This window comes from Rattus rattus, chromosome 16 (genome assembly GCF_011064425.1).
Source record: "Rattus rattus isolate New Zealand chromosome 16, Rrattus_CSIRO_v1, whole genome shotgun sequence".
Taxonomy (NCBI): domain Eukaryota; kingdom Metazoa; phylum Chordata; class Mammalia; order Rodentia; family Muridae; genus Rattus; species Rattus rattus.
The window spans coordinates 16580487-16603143 of record NC_046169.1 but is presented as its reverse complement, the minus strand read 5'-3'; the positions used below and the strand labels follow the sequence as shown (position 1 = coordinate 16603143).

At 48.8% G+C, this 22657-nt stretch overlaps 1 protein-coding gene across 1 annotated transcript in view; it reads right to left on the bottom strand.

Moving 5' to 3' along the window:
- Positions 1–22657, bottom strand: part of Zan (zonadhesin) — a 108548-nt gene that overhangs the window by 46903 nt on the left and 38988 nt on the right. The window contains 12 exon segments of the mRNA XM_032886423.1: positions 979–1199; positions 1533–1668; positions 3059–3276; positions 3644–3770; positions 5717–5934; positions 10420–10712; positions 13602–13726; positions 14312–14476; positions 14566–14822; positions 15693–15834; positions 16380–16585; positions 20087–20263. Coding sequence (XP_032742314.1) covers positions 979–1199; positions 1533–1668; positions 3059–3276; positions 3644–3770; positions 5717–5934; positions 10420–10712; positions 13602–13726; positions 14312–14476; positions 14566–14822; positions 15693–15834; positions 16380–16585; positions 20087–20263 — 2285 coding nt within the window.

Genomic DNA, 22657 nt, shown 5'->3' with positions numbered 1-22657 from the left:
GGCAGTTCACACAGCTTCTGACTTCGTAAGATTTGACTGTTAGGCTCAGCTACCGAGAGCACACTCATCTAATATCTGCCAGAACCTGATCAACCTTCACACTCCGGAGGCAGCCATGTACATAGACAGGCTCATCCCAGGCACACAAGTCGGAAGGAAAGAGAAAGTTTGCCCAACTGCACTTTTCAAAACGATCTTTGTGTGCGGTGGGTGTGTTTATGTGTGGGGACTGCAGCACATGAATCTGCAGAAGTCAGAGGGTAATAATCCTCGCCTTTCATTTCATATTGAGACAGTGCTCTCTCTCTCTCTCTCTCTCTCTCTCTCTCTCTCTCTCTGTCTCTCTCTGTCTCTGTCTCTGTCTCTCTGTATCTCTTCTCTCTGTCTCTCTGTCTCTCTCTGTCTCTGTCTCTCTCTGTCTCTCTCTGTCTCTGTCTCTCTCTGTCTCTCTCTGTCTCTCTCTGTCTCTGTCTCTCTCTGTCTCTGTCTCTCTCTCTCTGTCTCTCTCTCTCTCTGTCTCTCTCTCTCTCTCTTCTGTCTCTCTCTGTCTCTTGTCTCTCTCTGTCTCTCTCTGTCTCTCTCTGTCACTGTCTCTCTCTGTCTCTGTCTCTGTCTCTCTCTGTCTCTGTCTCTCTCTGTCTCTCTCTCTCTGTCTCTCTTTCTGTCTCTGTCTCTCTCTTTCTCCTCCTTCCTTCCCTCTCCTCCCTCCCCCCTTTGTCCTTCTCCACTAAGCACACAGCACTCGGTAGCCCTCAAGTTTCTAGGGATTCTCCTGTCTCTACCTCCCATCTCCCAGTAGGAGCTCTAGATTACAGGCATAGGCTACCCACCCAGTTACTTGCATGGCAGAGATTCACATGTGTTCCAGAGATTCAAACGCAGGTCCGCATTCTTCTGATGCATATACCTTACTCTCTGAGCCATCTCCCCAGCCACCCCTACCCCTACCCCCGCATCCCACTCTCCACGGCCACTCACAGAGATGAGGACACCGTGGGCGTCTTTGCAGCCACCACACTCTATTCTGGGCACACACTTGTCGTCAAGCAGCACATAGCCAGGTTCACAGACACAGCCCTCCTTGCAGGCGAAGGGGTCATTGGTAGTGAAGCCCTCACAGTGGCCTTCTGGGTCCAAGCAGGAAGGCTGACAGGAAGGGAGGCAGTTGGTGAAGCTGCTGTGGGCGGGGCACTGCAGAGCTGTGGGGTAGAGGGAGAGTTGGGTTAGTGGAGAAGATTAGAGAGGCTCAGGGAGCAGTGACTATGGAAACCAGGCATGGCCGGATGACCAACCCATTGCCTTATTCATCCAGCAAACATTTACTGAGCATGAGTGCTAAGCTCCAAGGAAGTAATGAAGTGGGGTACTAACCAGGGAAAGACAAATGCTGAGAAAGGACCAGATGAGTTGTGGTGTCCCAGAATCTCTCTCCTCTATCCCTGACCTCGAAGGCCTGGGGAACCAATCTCCCTCTCCCCTGAGCCCTTTAGTCAGGGGCACAGCAGCTCCACCTCCCGCCATGGCTCCCTTACTGGCGCAGTTACTGGTGCCATCCGCAATGTCCTGGCAGTAAGTCCCTGAGGGACACTGGAAATGCTGGCATCGAACGACCCCCTCCATGCAGTTACAGCTCTGGGTACAGCCTCTGGAGGTCCAGTTCTTGCCTGCCTGCAGAAGCCATGAAAGGAAATGAGGAAGGGCAGGCTGGTTCGAGGGACACAGATGCACCCAGGTCCGAAGGGCTTCAATCTGCCCTCCCCATTTGTAGATTCACCACCTAGTGTGCCAATCACCCACAGGTGGAAAAAAAAAAGGAAAACCATTATATCTTGTCAGGATGTGGTGGCACACGCCTTTGGTCCAAGCACTCGGGAATCAAAAGCAGGTGGATGTCAGTAAGTTCTAGGTCAGCCAGAGCTACACAATGGGATCCTGTCTCAAAATCAAGACCAAACAAAGGACCCAATGCTGCACCTGCGGCTGGGGATACAGTGCTTGCCTGGGATCCTCCTGTGAGAGTGTCTCCATATGGAAGGGAATGGCTCACTGTTAGAGCCACCAAACCTATTTAAAGAAATACATACATACATGCATACATACATGCATACAACATGCATGTATACACACATGCATGCATGCATGCATGCACACATACATACATGCACACATACATAATACACATGCATGCATGCACGCATGCAAACACACAACACATGCATGCATACACACATAGTACATGCATGCATGCACACACATAATACATGCATGCGTGCATACACACATAATACATGCATGCATGCATACATATACACATGCGCTGCTCTCCACAAGACTAGCACTGTGAGTAGCGAACCACTACAATAGTTTTTGTGGGTTGTGGTAATTTGAACCCCAGGTCTTCTTAGTTGCACTATAGTTGATGGCCATTCTTGGTTGCCAACCTGATTACATCTGGAATGAACTAAAAACCAAAAGGCTGGACACACCTATGAGTGATTTCCTTTCTTAATCAAATCATTTGAAGAGGGAAGACCAACTTCTAATCTGGATCTTTGAGGTAAGAAGATTCACCTTTTTTTTTTCTTTTTTTCAGAGCTGGGGACCGAACCCAGGGCCTTGCGCTTGCTAGGCAAGCGCTCTACCACTGAGCTAAATCCCCAACCCCGAAGGTTCACCTTTAATAGGCACCATACCTTGTACTGGCAGTCTACATAAGGGCACTGCAGAGTTTTCTCTCTCTTTGTGTGCGTGCTCTCTCTAGCAAATCCATTCCTTCACTGGTATTAAAGCCTACTTCTTTGAGATTCTGGAATATATTAAAGCCCAGTATATGCCCAAGAGATCTAGCTTCATGGACTGAACAACTACTAGATTCTTGGACCTTCCATTTGTAGACAGCCATTGCTGGATTAGCTGGACCACAGCGTGTAAGTCACTCTAACAAATCCCCTTTCTATACATAGTCATTCCACCTGCTGTCACTTAGAGAACCCTGACCAATACGCACAAGAGAGTGACCCACCAAGCACTCTCAAACCCACTTTCTACACCAACTCACAAGAATAAAGCCACCGTGCGTGTCTCTGCAGCCACACTCGATTTTGAGCACACACTTGTCGTCTTGTAGCACATAGCCAGATTGACACACGCAGCCCTCTTTGCAGTGAGAGAGGCCTTTGGTGTTGATGCCCTCACAGTGGCCTTCGGGATCCGAGCAGGAAGGATGACAGGGGGGAAGGCAGTCCGTAAACTGGCTGTGGGCCGGGCACTGCAGAACTATGGGGTTCAAGGAGAAGGGGGTTAGTGGAGAGAGTAAAGGTGCCCTGTAGAAGACAGAAACCACGCTGGGTAGAATAACAGATCTTGGGGCTTCTCCCCCTTCACTGTGCATTTAGCAAACACTGACTGACAGTGGATTCTGAGCCAAGACATAGGGAAGAAAGGAGAAAGAATGGGGGAGAGTAACCATTTAGAGTCTAGCGTTGGGAACAGATTTAGCTAAACATGAGTCACCAGAGGGTTTCCTAACTAGGGTATCTCTTAGCCCTCAGCTTTAGGCCCAGAGGGCCCAGATCCTCTTGCCCTGCCTCTGACTTTTCCTGCCTTGAGCACACCCTCCCCACCCTGCCCACAGCTCCCTTACAGATTTTGACACAGGTACTGTTCCTGCAGTAAGTCCCTGAGGGACAGTGAAAATCCCGGCACCTCAAGGTCCCTTTCACGCAGGTACAGCTCTGGGTACAGTCTTCGGAGATCCAAGTCTTGCCTGCCTACAGAAGTCAGGGGATAAGAAAGGAGGTGGAGACTGAGGGGATGCTCTCAAGAATCGGGCTAGCCTCATGTCTCAAGGGTTTCTGTATGCTCCCTGTCTTTGAATTCCATATCTACTCAGCCAACCAAGTACCAGTACAAAATATCTGTTGTTTTTTTTTTTGTTTTCTTTTTTTCGGAGCTGGGGACCGAACCTAGGGCCTTGCGTTCACTAGGCAAGCACTCTACCACTGAGCTAAATCCCCAACCCCTGTTGTCGTTTTTTTTATTTATGTATGTGAGCACACTGTTGCTGCCTTCAGACACACCAGAAGGAAGCATCAGATCTCATTACAGATGGTTGTGAGCCACCATGTGGTTGCTGGGAATTGAACTCGGGACCTCTGGAAGAGCAGCTGGTGCTCTTAACCCCTGAGCCATCCCTCCAGCTCCGTATCTGTTGTTTTTTAATGGGGCCGTAGACAAAAAGTCTTTATGGAGCATCATGGGGTGTGGCTAAGAAGTACATTGTTAGCCCAGAATCACATCAGACAGAGAGTGCTGCATGGTTCAGGGTTAGAAGGCTCGCCTAGAATCCCATAGTGATATACTGGGCTAAAGCTCATCCCAGCGCATGTGCCTGCTGTGTACCAGGCCCTAAGCTGTCCTCGCATTCCAGAGATAGCCATAAGGACAGGAGCATCCCAAGCAGAGACAAGCAGAGGGAAGGAGGAAGGGACCCAAAACCTACTCTCCACGCCCACTCACCAAGATGAAGCCACGCTGGGTGTCTGTGCAGGCACACTCAGTTGTGGGCACACACTTGTCGTTATCAGATACAAAGCCAGTCTGGCAGAGGCAGCCTTCTCTGCAAATGGCAGGGGTGTCGGGGCTTGTGCCCTCACAGTGGCCATCTGGGTTGGAGCAGGTAGGAGGACAGGGGGGAAGGCATTTGGTGTAGATGCTGTGGACCGGGCACTCAACACCTACGGGGAGGAGGAGAGGCAGGTTACTGGAGAGGTTCAGAGGGGCTGGACGAAGCAGAAACTACAGAAATCAGGCTGGGCTTGAGTGACAAGAAGCCGAGACTACGTTCATTCTGTTACCGCCAGCAGCTGTTAACTGAGTGTGCACTTGGTGCCACACCCTTAGAAAAGAAGAAGATGGATCTCCCAAGGGAACGTGGGAGACTAACTTGAATTAAAAGACTTAAATTGCATGGGGTTGGGGATTTGGCTCAGTGGTAGAGCGCTTGCCTAGGAAGCGCAAGGTCCTGGGTTCGGTCTCCAGCCCCGGAAAAAAGAAAAAAAAAAGACTTAAATTGCAAAGGAACACAGCCCAGCCATGCTTTCCCAGAACCCCTCTGCACTGTGGTACCTCCTATCCTCCACCTCTTAGGCCAGGGGACTAAAGGACCTTCTTATCTTGCCACCGGTCCCTCCAGACATAAGCACACCCTCTCCACCTTCTCCATGGCCCCTTACTGATTTTGACACAGGTACTGCTGCCATCTTCATTGTCCCTGCACTGAGCCCCCAAGGGACACTGGAAATTCTGGCACTCAATGGTCCCTCCAGTGCAGACACAGTTCTGGGTACAGCTATTGGAGATCCAGTTCTTCCCTTCCTGCAGAAGCCATGTGAAGGGAAATATAGTAAGTGGGAGGGAGATGCTTCTGGAAAGACAGCCTTCCTGTCTGTATGCAGGTTTCACCTCCACTGAGTCAATAAACCAAGATGGGAGGTGGGGGCTGGAGGTGGTGTTCAGAAAAGAGCTCCTGTGTACAGTCCCCCATCAAGTGACTGGGGACATAGTTCAGAGGTAGTGCACTAATCGGAGCCTGTGCCAGGCTCTGACCAATTTTCATACTCCAAAGCCATTGGTCCAGACATGTTCATTCCAGATTGAGAGAAGCAATGGAAAGGAAAAAGTGACCCCCCCAATCCCACTTTCTCCTCCCACTCACCGGGGTGAAGACACCTTTACCATCTCTGCAGCCACACTGAGATTTGAGCACACACTTGTCATTATTCAGCACATAGTCAGGTTGACAGATGCAACCCTCCTTGCAGGTGGCAGGGACTTTGTGGCCAGAGCCCTCACAGCGGCTGTCTGGGTCCAAGCAGGAAGGTAGACAGGAAGGGAGGCAGTTTGTGTAGTGACTGTGAGCTGGGCACTCCAGAGCTACGGATTAGAGGGAGACTGGCATCAGTTACAAGGGTCAGAAGGGGCCCGAGGAAGCAAAGGCTGCAGAAATCAGGGCAGGTTCAATCAACATAACTTGACTCCCATTTTATTATTATTCATTCAACTTTGGCTGAGTATGGGCTGTGGGTATAGCCCCGAAGAAATAAATGAGAAAGTAAACAAACAAACAAACAAACAAACAACGTTCTTTTAAATTTATGTGGGAAACCTATCCAGGTTAGCCCGTATAGCAAAATGCCCTTCATGTCTTCAGTCGATAAGTATAGGACATACAGTTGAGCACTAGGTATAATGTGGCCACAGGGCAGTGAGGGAAACTGTTGAGAATTTAAAATGGTCTTTAAGGGAAAGAGCTAAACTCCAACACTCAGGGGACAGAGCAGAAGGATCCAAGAACCAAGGCTATCCTTGGCTATACAAGTAAGTTTTAACAATGTAGAGAGACAGGGCTCGACAGATGTCCCAGCAGGTAAAGGTGTTTGCTGTCAAGTCTGATGACCTGAATTGAATTTCTGAGATCCACACAGCGAAAAGAGCAAACTAACTTTCCAAAGCTGTCTTCTGATTGCTGCAAGCCTGTGGCTACACGCTTGCACGTATGTATGCATTCTCGTGCATGCACGTGCACAGATAATAAATAAATAGATGTAATAACGCAAAATAGAGAGTGGGCAAATGCAGTACATGCTGCACTCAATGGAGTACACACTGCATTCATGGGCGGGCAGAACGAGCCATACACTGTTCGCATCGGTTATCCCTCAGGTAACTAACTGGCTCTTTCCCCAGCCCATCATGAGGGATTCTAGGCAGTCACTCTACCACTGTGCTATCTTCCTGGCCTGGCTGACTTAGCATGCACACCCTGTTATATATCAGAAGCCATCGAGGTGGTTGGAAGTATATTGGAGGTTGTACATGGGTACTGAGAAGACGCTATGTCACTTTATGAAAGGGACATAGACATCCTCGGATGTTGCTACCCTTGTGGTTCCTGGACCCAGTCAGAACCCTGCTGATATGAAGGGACAACTAAATTAACAACAACAGCAGCAGCAGCAGCAACAATAATAATAACAATAATAATGCAAAAAAGTTTTAATTATTCCTTGTTTTACATTATGTGTATATGTGTGTGCATGTGTGTGCATGCATACTTGTGTGTGGGTTTGCTGTGTCATGTGTGTAAGGGAGCCCACGGAGGCCAGAAGAAGGGATTAGATCCCCTGGAGGTGGAGTTACAGGGGTTTGGGAGCCATCTGATGTGGATGTTGGGACCTCTGCAAAAAGTGCTGAGTCATCTTTCCAATCCCCCCTTTAAAAATTTAAAGGCTCTTGGTTTATGGTGAGGGTCACACAACCGTAAAGATCCTAACAGTGCCTACTGAGCCATCTCTTCAGCCCCCCTCCTTTTCTTTAAAGTTATACAACTTAAAAAAGGCCCGCTGGTATTCGGAGGATCAGAAGTGCAAGGTCATGTTTGGCTCCCATGGAAGTCTGAGGCCAGTCTGGGTGGATGGCTATAAGGAAACAGTATTTTTCCAGACGCAACAAGGCATTTGCATACATCGACTCACAGTGGTTGTGACAACACGCACGAGACTTGCACAAGTTCAAGTTCAACAAAATCTCAGCATGGAGAAGGGAAACATGAATGAGCTCCTACCCTAGCTGAAGAACTATTAGCAACTGGTACCTGACAGGAGCAGAGCCAGCTTTGGGGACGTAGAATACACACCAAAGGATGCCTACACCTCCACAAATTACCCCAAAATACCACCACCACCACCACCAATAACAACAACAAGCCGGCCAGGCAGTGGTAGCACATGCCTTTGATCCCAACACTTGGGAAGCAGAGGCAGGTGGATTTCTATGAGTTTGAGGCTAGTCTGGTCTACAGAGTGAGTTCCAGGACAGCCAAAGCCACACAGGGAGTCTCTGTTTTGAAAGAAGAAGAAGAAGAAGAGGAAGAAGAAGAGGAAGAAGAAGAGGAGGAGGAGGAAGAAATATTACATATAATGCATGTAAGTGTATGTGCATACGTATGCAGTTTAAATGAAGTGATGTCACCTAGGTTGGCAATGCACCTACAGGGCAAGACTAACAAAACCCTCAGTATCAGGTGTGAGAAACCCCTTTGGAGTTGTTGGTCAGTGTGGTGGTTTATATATGCCTGGCCTGTGGGAAATGGCACTATTAGGTGTGGCCTTGTTGGAGGAGGTGTGGCCTCGTTAGAGAAAGTGTGTTACTGTGGAGGTGGGGCTTTGAGGTCCCATTCGTATGCTCAAGTCTGCCCAGTGGAATCAGAGCCTCCTCCACAGGTGTCTGAGGAAAAGTCTCCTCCTGGCTGCCTTTGGCTTAAGATGTAGAACTCTTGGCTCCTCTAGCACTAAGTCTGTCGGCCATGACTCCTTGCTTCTCACCGTGATGAGGGACTGAACCTATGAAACTGTAAGCCAGGCTCAATGAAATGTTTTCCTTTATAGGTGTTGCCTTGGCCATGGTGTCTCTTTGCAGCAATAAAACCCAAACATAGACGGTCATGGGAGTCCAAAAAAATGCCCAACACAATGTAGGCGTGAGTGCCCTCCAAAGGTGAAGGTAGATTCCGTTTGCTGAGGACACAGACACTTTGGTACAGCATTGAAGGATCTGAGCTGGATCCTATCTGAAAGCCTCGCCCTGAGGACTGGCTTTCATGGTTCCAGGAGGTGCTGTGCAGATTTCAAAGGAAGGAAAGAAACAACCACTTGTCCTACCCAGCTGGGAGCCCTATGAGTCACAACAGCAAGCGTGGTAAGATAGCCCCGCGGGTCCGATGCTGGTACTCATATCTTGGCAATAACCAAAAGCTGTCTAGTTGCACGTAAGGCCCGCTCAGCAAGAGGGAACGCACGCCTGGTACGGGAAACCTAACCGGGGGTCATGGATCTTAATGAAGACTCCACCACTTCACTAAACCGGAATAATTTTGAGCTGCATTCTAACTATGTATCCTTTATCCACAGATAGGTATAGCTCTCACCCCTCAGCCTAGAAACTTCTCTTTGCAACAGATGGAGACCATCACAAATAATCAAGAGTGGTCCAAGTGTAAAACAACTGCTTAGACCCCCTCTGATAAATCTGCGTCGCAACGCCTACAACCAAGGCTCGGGAACACTGCAGAAGAGGGGACGGAAGGAGCCTAAGAGTCTGAGCGCCAGGGAATCTGCTGTGAGATTGTATCTCCTGGAAACAACGGGGAGGCTGCAGTCATGATGCTTATCTCCACAATAATGATAATTAGCTCCACAAATGAACCCCCTAACTGATGATCCGTTACCAATTGGTCAGCCCTGAAATCATATATGATTCATATATAAGGGAGATGGCTGTACTGAAGAACAGCACATTGACATTGGCTTCTAGTCTCCATATGCACAGACACATGCCTATGCGCCCTCCCCTCCCCTCTTCCCTCCCTCCCTCTCTCCGCTTCCTTCCCTCCCTCCCCTCCCCTTCCCTCCCTCTCCCTCTCTCTTTCTTTCTCTCTCTCACAAACACACACACACCCCTTTCTCTCTCTCTCTCTCTCACACACACACACTCTCACACACACCTTTCTCTCTCCCTCTCTTTCTCTCTCTCTCTCACACACACCCTACCTCTCTCTCACACACACACACATTTCTCTCTCCCTCTCTTTCTCTCTCTCTCTCACACACACACCTACCTCTCTCTCTCTCTCACACACACATTTCTCTCTCTTTCTCTCTCTCACAAACACACACACCCCTTTCTCTCTCACACACACACACTCACACACACCCCTTTCTCTCTCTCACACACACACACACACACACACCTCTCTCTCTCTCTCACACACACACATCTCTCTCTCTCTCTCACACACACACACCTCTCTTTCTCTCTCTCTCTCACACCTTACTCTCTCTCTCTCACACACACACACACCCCCTCTCTCTCTCTCTCTCTCTCACACACACACACACACCCCCTCTCTCTCTCTCTCTCTCACACACACACACACACACCCCCTCTCTCTCTCTCTCTCACACACACACACACACACACCCTCTCTCTCTCTCTCTCTCTCTCACACACACACACACTCCCCCTCTCTCTCTCTCTCTCTCTCTCTCACACACACACACACCTCCCCTCTCTCTCTCTCTCTCTCTCTCACACACACACACACCTCTCTCTCACACACACACACCTCTCTCTCTCTCTCTCTCTCTCTCTCTCTCTCTCTCTCTCTCACACACACACACACACACACACACACACACACACACACACACACCTTTTTAGGTATAGCGGAACACACCTATTACCCCAGTGTTCAGGAGGCAGAGGCAGGAAGACCACGCTTTTGAAGCCAGCTTAAGCTAGAGAGAAATTGAGGAACAGTGTGGTCTCAGCGTAGCTATGGGGTAGCCTCAAGGCACTCACGGCAAAAGCTGCTGTTCCTCCAGATAGGTGGCTCGAGCCCCTGGTTCCGGCAGGAATCTTCGAAAGACTGCAGAGAATCACAAAGAGCACGGAAGAGTTCTCCGAATTCACAGAAGCTGTTCATGCACTTCAGCAAGAAGGGCTTGGTGGGTACCCCGGAAGAACAGTGGGCCCAGGCGGGACTCTGGAGGGCGGTTTGACAGTTCGCCTGGGCTTGCTCAAAGTCTATGGGCCTGCACTTCCCATGCATGACCTCCTGCTGTTCCACATTCTGTTCTTCTATTTTCTGGCAGCTGGAATGGGAGAGCAATGGTTCAGCAGAGCTGGGTTGGCGGTACATGCCTGCTGTCCCTGCCCGCTGTCCCAGTGCTTGCCAGTGGGAGGCTGGGGGATCAGAAGTTCAAAGTTGGGGCTGGTGAGATAGGCCAGCAAGTAAAGCACGTGCCACTAAGTCTCAGGACCTGAATTTGACCTGGAACCTACATAATGAAGAGGGAGAGAACAGACTCATGCAAATTGTCCTCTGACCCACACACACACACACACACACACACAACTTCATAAAATTAAAAGAAAAAAAAGCGAAGTTGCTCATCAAGGAGGTTAAGAACTTGTTGGTCTTACAGAGGACCCAAGTCCAGTTTCCAGTACACCTGAGAGTTCACAAGCATCCGTAACTCAGTTTCAGTGGATCCAATGCCCTCTTCTGATCAGCATGGGTACTGGGCAAATGTACAGTCAAAACACTTACACATATGAAATAAAGTAAAGCAAAGCAAAACAAAACAGATAAATCTTTTTTTTTCTTTCCTTTTTTTTGGAGCTGGGGACCAAACCCAGGGTCTTGCCCTTGCTAGGCAAGCGCTCTACCACTGAGCTAAATCCCCAACCCCAAATCTTTTTTTTTAAAGTTGTTCACTGGGTGATGTTGGTGGACACCTTCAATCCTAGCACTTGGCAGACAGAGGCAGGCAGATCTCTGTTAGTTCAAGGCCAGCTTGGTCTACAGAGTGACCTCCAGGATAGCCTGGGTTACACAAAGAAACCATGTTTCAAAAAAAACAGAAAGAAAGAAAGAAAGAAAGAAAGAAAGAAAGAAAGAAAGAAAGAAAGAAAGAAAGAAAGGGAAAGGGAAGGAAGGAAGGAAAGAGAAAAGAGAGAGAAAAAGTATTTAAGGTCATCCTTAACTATAGGAGAGTTTGAGGCTGGTAGAATACATAATAGGACTCTGTCTTACACACACACACACACACACACACACAGACACACACACACACAGACACACACACACACACATACACACACACACACACACAAAACTTCATAAAATTAAAAGAAAAAAAAGCGAAGTTGTTCATCAAGGAGGTTAAGAACTTGTTGGTCTTACAGAGGACCCAAGCCCAGTTTCCAGTACACCTGAGAGTTCACAAGCATCCGTAACTCAGTTTCAGCGGATCCAATGCCCTCTTCTGATCAGCATGGGTACCGGGCAAATGTACAGTCAAAACACTTGCACATATGAAATAAAGTAAAGCAAAACAAAACAAAACAGATAAATCTTTTTTTTTTCTTTTCTTTTTTTCGGAGCTGGGGACCAAACCCAGGGCCTTGCCCTTGCTAGGCAAGCGCTCTACCACTGAGCTAAATCCCCAACCCCAAATCTTTTTTTAAAAAAGTTGTTCACTGGGTGATGTTGGTGGACACCTTCAATCCTAGCACTTGGCAGACAGAGGCAAGCAGATCTCTGTTAGTTCAAGGCCAGCTTGGTCTACAGAGTGACCTCCAGGATAGCCAGGGTTACACAAAGAAACCATGTTTCAAAAAACAGAAAGAAAGAAAGAAAGAAAGAAAGAAAGAAAGAAAGAAAGAAAGAAAGAAAGAAAGAAAGAAAGGAAGAGGAGGAGGGAGGGAGAGAGGGAAAGGGAAGGGAAGGAAGGAAAGAGAAAAAGAGAGAGAAAAAAAAGTATTTAAGGTCATCCTTAACTATAGGAGAGTTTGAGGCTGGTGTAGAATACATAATAGGACTCTGTCTTACACACACACACACAGAGACACACACAGACACACATACAGACACACACGCACACACACACACACAGACACACACACAGACATACACACAGACACACACACAGACACACATACAGACACACACGCACACACACACACAGACACACACACATAGACACACACACGCGCACACACACACAGACACACACACAGACACACACGCACACACACGCACACACACGCACACACACGCACACACACGCACACACACGAAAGGTGATGGTGAATAGCTCAGCAGGTGTAAGTACAAGACTCCCCATGAGCATCATGGCACTTTTGAGCCCATACTCACACATACACCATATGTACACGATAACGATAAATAAAATAAAATGGAAGTTGGGAATATAGTTGCAGGTTAGGGCCCTCGCCTGGAATGTTTGAGGTCCACAATCCTACAAAAAGAAGAGGAGGAGGAGGAAGAGGAAGAGGAGGAGGAGGAAGAAGAGGGGAGGAGGAGGAAGAAGAGGAAGAGGAGGAAGAAGGAGAGGAAGAGGAAGAAGAAGAGAAGAGGAAGGAGAAGAAAAGAGGAGGAGAGGAGGAAGAGGAGGAAGAAGAAGAGGAGGAGGAGGAAGAGGGGGAGGAGGAGGATGAAGAAGAGGGGGAGGAGGAGGATGAAGAAGAGGGGGAGGAGGAGGAGGAAGAGGAAGAGGAGGAGGAGGAGGAGGAGGAGGAGGAGGAGGAAGAAGAGGAGGAGGAGGAGGAAGAAGAGGAGGGGGAGGAGGAGGAGGAGGAGGAAGAGGAGGAGGAGGAGGAGGAGGAGGAGGAGGAAGAAGAAGAGGAGGAAGAAGAGGAGGAGGAGAAGAGGAGGAGGAGGAGGAAGGGAGGGATGGAGGGAGGGAAGGAAGGAAGAAAGAGAGAAAGGAAGGAAGGAAGGAGAAAAGAAATAAGGAAGGCACTAGGTGTGGTGCTGCATACTTGCAATCCCAGACCGCAGAGGCAAACAAGAGGACATTGGTGAGTTCAAGGATAACCTGGTGAATCTATTAGGTTCCGGGCCAGCCAGAGATACACAGTGACACTGTCCTGGAAGAGTGGATGTGAAGAAGGGAAGGAGAAAGGAACAGGAGGAAAGGAGGAGGGAAGGATGGACGGACTTAGAGGGCCATTACTTTGGGTCAATGTTCTTATCTTTCCAGCTCTCCATGAACTCCTGCTCATCCTCAGCCAACTCATCACTGGGTGTCACGAGTTCACCCTCTTCTTCACCGTTGAAATTGCCACACACACCGCAGACCTAGGCGGGCAGACGGGAGTGGCTTTTCAGTGCCATGGAACACTTTTTTGGAACACACTTCTTGGTGTTCAGGAGAAACCCAGGGCCTCAGACAGGTGCCTGAGGTAACTAGGCTATGACCTTCTCTGCCTTTTTAATTTTTTTCCTTTGGAAACAGGGTTTTCTGTAGCCCAGGTTGGCCCCAAACTCGATGTGTAGCTGAGGATGACCTTAAATTATTGATCTTTCTGCCTCCAGCTCCTAAGGGCAGGGATCATAGGCTTGCACCACTACACAAGTTTATGCACTTTTGGGGATGGAACCCAGGCTTCCTGGGTAGTAGGTTGGCACTCTTGAAAGCAATCGAACCTAAGCCATTAGTTTCTGAGACACCGTCTCTCGCAGCAGCCTGGAGCTTGCCAGATCAGAGGCAGGTACCAGCATACCAAGTTCTAAGGCATTTTTCATCCATACATGTTTGCCATCCTTACATAGAATGAACATTCTGTTTCCTTCCTCTATGCTAGGGAATGAATCTTCGATATGTTAAGAATGGTATGCCTTTCTATACCCCAAACCCACCTCCCCAGCCCACAGCCTTCTAACCTTCCCATTAGAGGTTGCAGGAATTTTGATAACTAAGAAATTATTGCTCTCAAACTTGACTAGAATTTCATCCTTAATTGTGACAATGGTATAGACGCCTTCAGTCATGACACTGAGTCCTGGGATCTGGGTGGTGGCAGGAAGGGTGGTCATTGAGTCATTGATCTGAAGAGGAAGATAGAACCATGAATAGATGTGGGAACCAGAGGCCCTCCTCCCAGCGTTCACTTTTCTTTCCCCTCCAGGATTAGTACCAAGCTTATGAGGACTAAATGGTTTTTCTGAAGAGTGATGTGGAAGTTGAAGATGTCAATATACAGCTGATAGGCACGGAAAGTCTCGTGGCTGTTGGTGACCATGTCAATCTTGGCACTGATCGTGAAGAAAGGCAGGTTCATGCTGGGGTGGCACACTTTGACCAAGATGTAAGTACACGCCTCTTGGATAGGATGGCTATGATCATCAAAGCTCACGATCTGGGAATCCTCTGAGATGTGACACTCTCCCACCTCTGTGGAGAAAGAGGTGGCTGAGGAATCATGCCAAGGCCCATAGGAACACCGTCCACCCTTCTCTCTGCCTAGTCCAGGCCAGAGAGACCCAAGAAAGAGAAGGACACATTTAAGCCAAGCGGTGGTTGTGTGGTGGTGATGCACAACTTTGATCTCAACACTCAGGAGGTAGAGGCAGAGGCAGGCGATCACTGAGTTCAAGGCCAGCCTGGTCTGTAGAGTGAGTACCAGAACAGCCAGGGCTACACAGAAACCCTGTCTTGAAAAACAAAAACAAACGAAGGAAGGAAGGAAAGAAGGAAGAGAGGGAGGGAGGGAAGGAGGGAGGGAGGAAGAAAGGGAGGAATCAAAGTCCGAGGATCTTTTGGCATAAGGCTTGAGGGCAGGATAGGGTGTGACTCACCCAGCTAGGAATTAAAACACACTATGGAAGAGCAGGGGCAAGGCCAGTGAGACTGGTGAACAGGTAAGGGAACTTCTAGCCAAGCCTGATGACCTGAGTTTGATTCCCAGAGCTCACTTGGTGGAAGAAGAGAACTGACTCCCATAAGGTTGTCCTTTGGCTCCCATACATGCCCACCTCCCCACACAAAATAAATAACTAAATATACTTTTTAAAACATTAAAGAAAGAGCTACGTGTGGTGATACATGCCTGTGATCCCAACTTAGGAACAAGACACACGAAGATCAGACGTTCAAGACCAGGCTAGGGTGGGAGGTAAGGGCATGGTAATTTGAGTTCTGCCACAAGTCCTTCAGGTAAGGCCAGACTCCAGCACAACAGGGGGTGTCAGGGGGAGGTGAGAGGACTTGGAGGGCTGCTCCTCAGGACTGAAGGGACATTCCTGGCAGCATGGCCCCGCTTACCTGCAGCACAGCGCAGCAGCCCATCCTGGCGCAAACACACGTGGTTGGCCTTACAGGACGTTGGGCTGCAGGTGATGTTGCTGGGGACGGAGCACGTGCAGAGGGTGGTGCAGGTCTTCTCTGTGTACCAGCTCTCCCCCAACTGTGGGGCATGGCCATCATCAGCAGAGCCAATAGGAAACTTGGAAACTGGAGATGGGTGGAGCCCTCCCCAACCCAGAAGGGTAACTGCATTTGGTCCCTTCCCTTCCCCCATCTTTCTCCCATCCTCCCCACCCTCCTTCCCTTTTCCTTTCTCTTTCCTCCCCTCCCTTCCCTTCTTTTCTCCCCCATGGCCATTTTTCCCCCATCCATCCATCCATCCATCCATCCATCCATCCATCCATCCATCCATCCATCTTTTCTTTGGGACAGGCTCTTACTATGTAGCCCAGGCTGCCCGTGAGCTCATGGCCCTTCTGCCTCAGTCTTCCAAGGGCTGAGATTATTAACAGGCACCATCATGCCCGGGTCTTGATCTTGAATTTTTCTCAGCTTCTCAGCATCTAGCCTTTGTCCTCACCCCCAAGACCCACCCCGGGCTCTGTCCTGCCCCACCACTTCTTGTATTCCAAGCCCACCCCCACCCCCCACCCCGCCTACATGAAGCCAGAAAGGAAGAGCATCCCCTGCCACCAGGCCTCTCACCAGGTGATAGGAGCCATCCTGGTCACTGCAGCCACACTCTCTGAGGGGCACACAGGTGGTTCCACTCAGGATGTGGCCTCTCTCGCATTCACAGCCCTCGACACAGGGCAGTGTTGGACAGTCCTTTGGGATGCTTAGGGTAAGGCAGGTGGCTGGGCAGGAGTTGGCACATGGGTTGTAGTTGCTCCTGGGTGGGCACCTCAGAGCTAAAAAGGACACAAATGTTAAAGAAGGCAGAAAGTTCCTGGGAAGGTCTCAGGTAGCCCAGGCTAGACTTGAGTTTGTTATGTAGTCAAGTATGACCTTGAACTCTTGAACCTCCTGCCTCCATCTTACCAGTTCTAGGACTATAGGCATGTGCCGCCATACTCTAGTTCATTTATTGATTAGCTACTTGATCAGTACAGGGTTTTACCCTATAGCCCAAGATGGCCTCAAACTCAATCCTCCTCACACAGCCTCCTGATTGCTGGGCTTACAAGTACAAACTACCACACTCGGCTGTCATGGCTCTACAGTGAACTATTGTATAGCCTAGCAAGGTACACCTATAATCCCAGAGCTCAGGAGGCCGGTGCAGGAAGACATGAGTTCAAGGCCAGCGTGAGATTTATGAAACCCTGTCTAAAATCCCATGTTCCTTCTCCAAAATGAAGAATGACCTGGTATGGACTCCAACATGGATGAATCTGGGAAGTCATGCTATGTGAAAGCAGATGGTTATCGCAGGACGAATTCTATATGATTCTTTGTGTGCACATCTTCACATGTGTCTGGATACATGTAGGGATGCGTGTACGTATGTGCAATGAGATTAAAGTTGCACCTATATTAAAAGTATCATTGTTAAAAAAAAGTATCATTGTTTTAAAAATATTAAAATGACACCTAACCTCAGGTGTCGATTTCTTAGGTGCTGTCCACTTTTTTTTTTTTTTTTGAGAGAGAGAGAGAGAGAGGGAGAGAGAGGGGAGGAGAGAGAGAGAGAGAGAGAGAGGCAGAGACACACACAGAGAGACAGATACAGACACAGACACATAGACACAGACACAGATACAGACACAGACACACAGACACAGACAGACACAGTCACAGACACAGACAGACACAGACACAGACACAGACACAGACACACAGACACGGACATGGACACGGACACGGACACGGACACGGACACGGACACGGACACGGACACGGACACAGACACAGACACAGTCTATGCAGTCCTGGATGGCCTGGAACCCCTTATGTACCCAGTTTGACCTTGAATTCCTGATCCTCCTGCCTCCTAAGGGCTAGGATTTCAGGTATTTCTCACTACGCTAATTCTTACAGGAAGTTGAGTTCATAGAGTCAGGACTGGGGGGGGGGGTGGGATGGAGAGTTAATAGGTCAGAGTTTCCGCTGGGGAAGAAAAAAGTTCAGGTGACAGATGGTCATAGGGGTTTGGTGGTTGTAGAGTAAAGTGAATGGCCTTCTTACCACTTAATTTTTGTATACTTAAAAAATGTCCAAAATGGTTTATACAAATGGTATCACATATGATCCTTTGTGGCTTCCCAGTTTCTTTTCATAGTTGCTTAATTATGTGACATTTGAACTGTTTCCAATCTTTTTTCTTCTTAGTGAGGCCTTGCAAGATCAGACAGCCAGGCCTCCAGCTGTCCATCCTCCCACCACTGCCTCCCAAGTACAGGTTACAGGTTGGCCCTTGTAGCCCAGACTTCCATCCCCTGGTTGGCTGTGACGAAGGATGTTTGTGCAGACTTTTGTGAAGTGGAAAGTGTTGGTTGTGTCATATGATGCAGACTCATGCAATGTTTTCCTAAAGCAAGGCCCATGAGAGGACCTGCGATGTTTGAAGAGGGTGTAAGTTGGACGCAATGAACAGTTACAGGGCACTTGCATAGCTAGCCATGCGATGTTTTGCTAGTCTCCTGTCTTCACAGACCGTCATTTCATTGAGAGAGACACGGTAGAGAACGTCTCCTTGAATTTTGACTGGTTCTGGTCACTCCCGCTGACTCATGCCAATTCAGCAGAGACCTGCTGTTTCCACCGATTTGTGCCATCGCTGCTGATTCATGTTTGATGACCTGATCTGTTGGTGGGTGACACTACTCAACTGGACTGCTGGTATCCTGGCCACGGAGATTGGAATCGCCACCAAGAGCGACTTCTAAGGTCCACATCCTCCTGTCCTATTCACCATCTTTTCTCCCCTACCTTTAGACAGTGGGCTAGAAGTGGGGGTTGAAGCACTTGAAAACTTTTATTACAGTAAGTTTTGGAAAGTGTATGGATTTCGGTGCAGACGAGTTACTGTTTTCTGCACGCATGCAGGACGGGATTGTAGGTCAGAAGATTAATCTACTTAATTACTTAGAAGCTGCCATACTGTCTTCCCAAGATGTCTAAAATGGGTTTTAACTACATGATGGTGGGTCTGCACAGCATACACAGAGCCTTGGACTTGATCCTTACGACTACAGTGATGGAAAAGGAAGGGTGTAGGTCTCAAATCCCAGCAATCAAGACGCTGTTTGAGGACACCGTAGAGTGCGCAGAGAGGTCAAGACTGATTTTGGCTACTTAGGGTTTGTCTCAAAAACCAAACAAACGCGATCGGGGAGGTGGCCAAACAGGCAGTTTGCCAAGTGACTGTGAGGACCAGAATTCGGATCCCCGGTAACCACAAAAAGCTCCTGGTCGTCTACCTGTAATCCCACAACTCAGGAGGCTGAGACGGGGTTCTCAAGGGCAAGCTGGCTAGCTAGGCTAGTCCGCCAAAGAGCTTCAGGTGTACAGAGAGATCCCGCCTCAGCAAATAAAGTGGAAAGAGATCAAGGAAGATACCCGAGGGTCAACCACGCACATGGAAATGAATACACAGGAATGGATCAGAGGGTAAACATGCTCGCGGATAATCTGTTCACCTGAGTTTGCTCCCGAGGACCCTCATGATGGAAGGAGAGAAGCAACTCCTGCAAGTTGCCCTCTGACCTCCACGGGCACTCCGTGGCTTATACATACATGCACACATGTCAAAAAGAGAAAAGGGTGGCATAGCCACATACATGCACATCGCACACGAATTCACATGCAACAAAAACCAAGCAACCCAAACAGAAAACAAAATACATTTAAAACTGTTTAAGGCCTGCTTCGGGCCGGGAAGGTGGCTCATAACGTTAATCCCAGCACTCAGGAGGCAGAGGCAGGCGGACCTCTTCGAATTTGAGTCCAACCAGTTCCAGGCGGCCAGGATTACATCGTGAGACACTGTCTTAAGATTAATTAATTGATTGAAAATAATTTTTAAGTGGCCTGGGGGAAGGGGGACAATAACTAGACACAAGGGCAAATTTTTGATGAGATAAAAATCAGATGGAATCAGGCACAATGGTAGACGCCTGTAGTCCTGCTCTCCTGACCTACACAGCAAGTTTGAGGCCAGCCTGGGTTACAGGAGAGCCTGAGATCCTGCCCCAAAACAACAGCAGCAACCAGAACAGGAGCAAAAGAGGCTCCGGCCACTCTCAAGCAAACCGAGGACAGCGGCAAGAGGGAAGAAGCAGGATGAGGAAGGGGAGAGCGAGCTCTCAGAGGGGTGGGTGTGCAGACTGAGGAACTTAGCTTTGGGACGGGGAGGATGGGGTTCTCAGGGTTCCCCGAGGGCTGGAGGAGCTGTGGGGAGGATCACTCACGGCAGAAGCTGCTGTTGCGCCAGGTAATCACCTGGCCAGCCTGGGCACACAGAGATGCGTAGGCCTGCAGGGAGCGGCAGAAGGTTAGGTCGTCTCCGTTGGTCCCACACTGGTCATACACACAGCTGGAGAAGCTGGCCTGCGGGGGCACCACCTCGTGGCAATGGGAGAAAGGCCCTGGAGGACAAGATAAAGTGGGAGAGAAGAGGGTGAGCCCAGCGAACGAGCTGGGCCTTGAAGCTTCTGTACAGCTCATTTAGGGGCTATGTGTATATTGTATATGTGTGTGCACGTAGTTGCATGCGCGTGCACGTGTGTGTGTGTGTGTTACCACTGGAGACTGGAGGACAATTTTAAGTGTCATTCCTCAGGAATCATCCACCTTGAGTTTAATTTTTTATTATTATTATTATTATTATTATTATTATTATTATTATTATTATTATTATTATCATTATTTTGTATATGATGTGTATGTATGTATGGGCACATGCGCTATGGCATTAATGTGTGTGTATAATCTGTACGTACAGGCACCTATGCTATGGTGTGTAGAGATCAGAGAATCACTATGTAGAGTTCTTTTCATCCAAATGTGCATGAATGTGGGGATTCAACTCAGGTTGAACAAGCAGCTTTACATGCTGAGCCCTACTCTATATATACTAATGTGTGTGTGTGTGTGTCTGTCTGTCTGTCTGTCTGTCTGTGTGTCTGTGTCTCTGTGTGTGTCTGTGTGTGGGTGTTTGTGTGTGCGTCGTGTGTGTGGGGTGTCTGTGTGTGTGAGTCTCTGTCTGTCTGTATATATCTGTGTGTGTATGTCTGTGTCTCTGTGTCTCTGTGTGTATGTTTGTCTCTGTGTGGGTGTGTGTCTGTGTGTGTCTCCATGTGCGTGTCTCTCTGTGTGTCTCTGTGTGTGTGTCTCTGTGTGTGTGTCTCTGTGTGTGTGTGTGCGCACACACACGTGTCTGTGTCTATGTGTATCTGTGTGTGTCTCTCTGTGTGTGTTTGTCTGTGTGTGTGTCTGTGTGTGTCTGTGTGTATCTGTGTGTGTGTGTGTCTGTGTGTGTGCCTGTGTGTGTGTGTCTGTGTGTGTCTGTGTGTGGGTGTCTGTGTGTGTGTGTCTGTGTGTAACTGTGTGTTTATATGTCTATATCTCTGTGTCTCTGTGTGTATGTTTGTCTCTGTGTGTCTGTGTGTCTCTCTGTGTGTCTTTCTGTGTGTCTCTCTGTGTGTGTTTCTGTGTGTTTGTCTGTGTGTGTGTATATGTGCGCACACGTGTATCTGTGTCTGTGTGTCTCTGTCTGTGTGTGGGTGTCTGTGTGTGTGTGGGGTGGGTGTCTGTGTGTGTGCCTGTGTGTGTCTGTGTGTATCTGTGTGTGTGTGTCTGTGTGTGTCTCTGTGTGTGGGTGTCTGTGTGTGTCTGTGTGTATCTGTGTGTGTGTCTGTGTGTGTGTGTCTGTGTGTGTCTGTGTGTGTCTCTGTGTGTGTGTGTGTATCTGTGTGTGTGTGTCTGTGTCTCTGTATGTCTGTGTGTATGTGTGTCTCTGTGTGTGTGTGTCTGTGTGTCCCTGTGTGTGTGTCTCTGTGTGTGTTTGTGTATGTGTCTGTCTGTATGTGCGTGTGAGTGTGTCTATGTGTGTGTGTGTCTGTGTGTCTCTCTGTGTGTGTCTGTGTGTGTGTCTGTGTGTTTCTGTGTGTGGGTGTCTGTGTCTCTCTGTGTGTGTGTCTCCATGTGTGTGTCTCCATGTGTGTGTCTCTCTGTGTGTCTCTCTGTGTGTGCATGTGTGTATGTGTGTGTGTGTCTGTGTATGTGTCTGTGTGTGCGCGTGTGTGTAGGCACGTGTCACAGCACACATGCAAAGGTCAAAAGACAACTCATAGGACTCGGTCTCCCTCCTTCCACCTTCTGAGTCCTAGGGATCAGACTTGGATTGTTAGACTTGATGGCAGGAGGCACTTGTGTCCTCTGAACCATCTTTCCAGGCCTCCATCTTGCTTTGTGAGACACAGTTTCTCATTGACCAAGCTGGAGCTCAGGGCCTCAGCTAAGCTTGTTAACCAGTGAGCTTCAAGGATTCCCCTGTCTCTGTTCTCTCAGCATTGGGATTGCAATGTGTGCCACCATGCCTGGATGGTTGGTTTGTTTGTTTATTATTATTATTATTATTATTATTATTATTATTATTATTATTTTGTGGGGACAGATGCGCACACGCCACAGCACACCTGCGGAAGTCAGAGTACAACTGGCTGGAGTTGGTTCGTGTGGGCCCCCAGGGTTGAAATCAGGTCTTCACCTTGCTGGTAAGTGCCGTTACTCTCTCAGCACCACATTCAGGTTATTAGGGCTCAAACTCAAGCCTTCTGCTTCCATGACAGGCACTTCCCTACTGAACTATCTCCTCAGCTCCTGCACAGCTAACTTAACACCCACTTGCATCAAAGCCTGGATGTAGTCAGGCATGGTATCACTGGCCCATAACCCCAGCAATTCGGGAGAATGAGGCAGGAGGATCACGGTGATTTTAAGGCCAGCCTGGGCTACACAAAACACCCTGGGCTAAAACT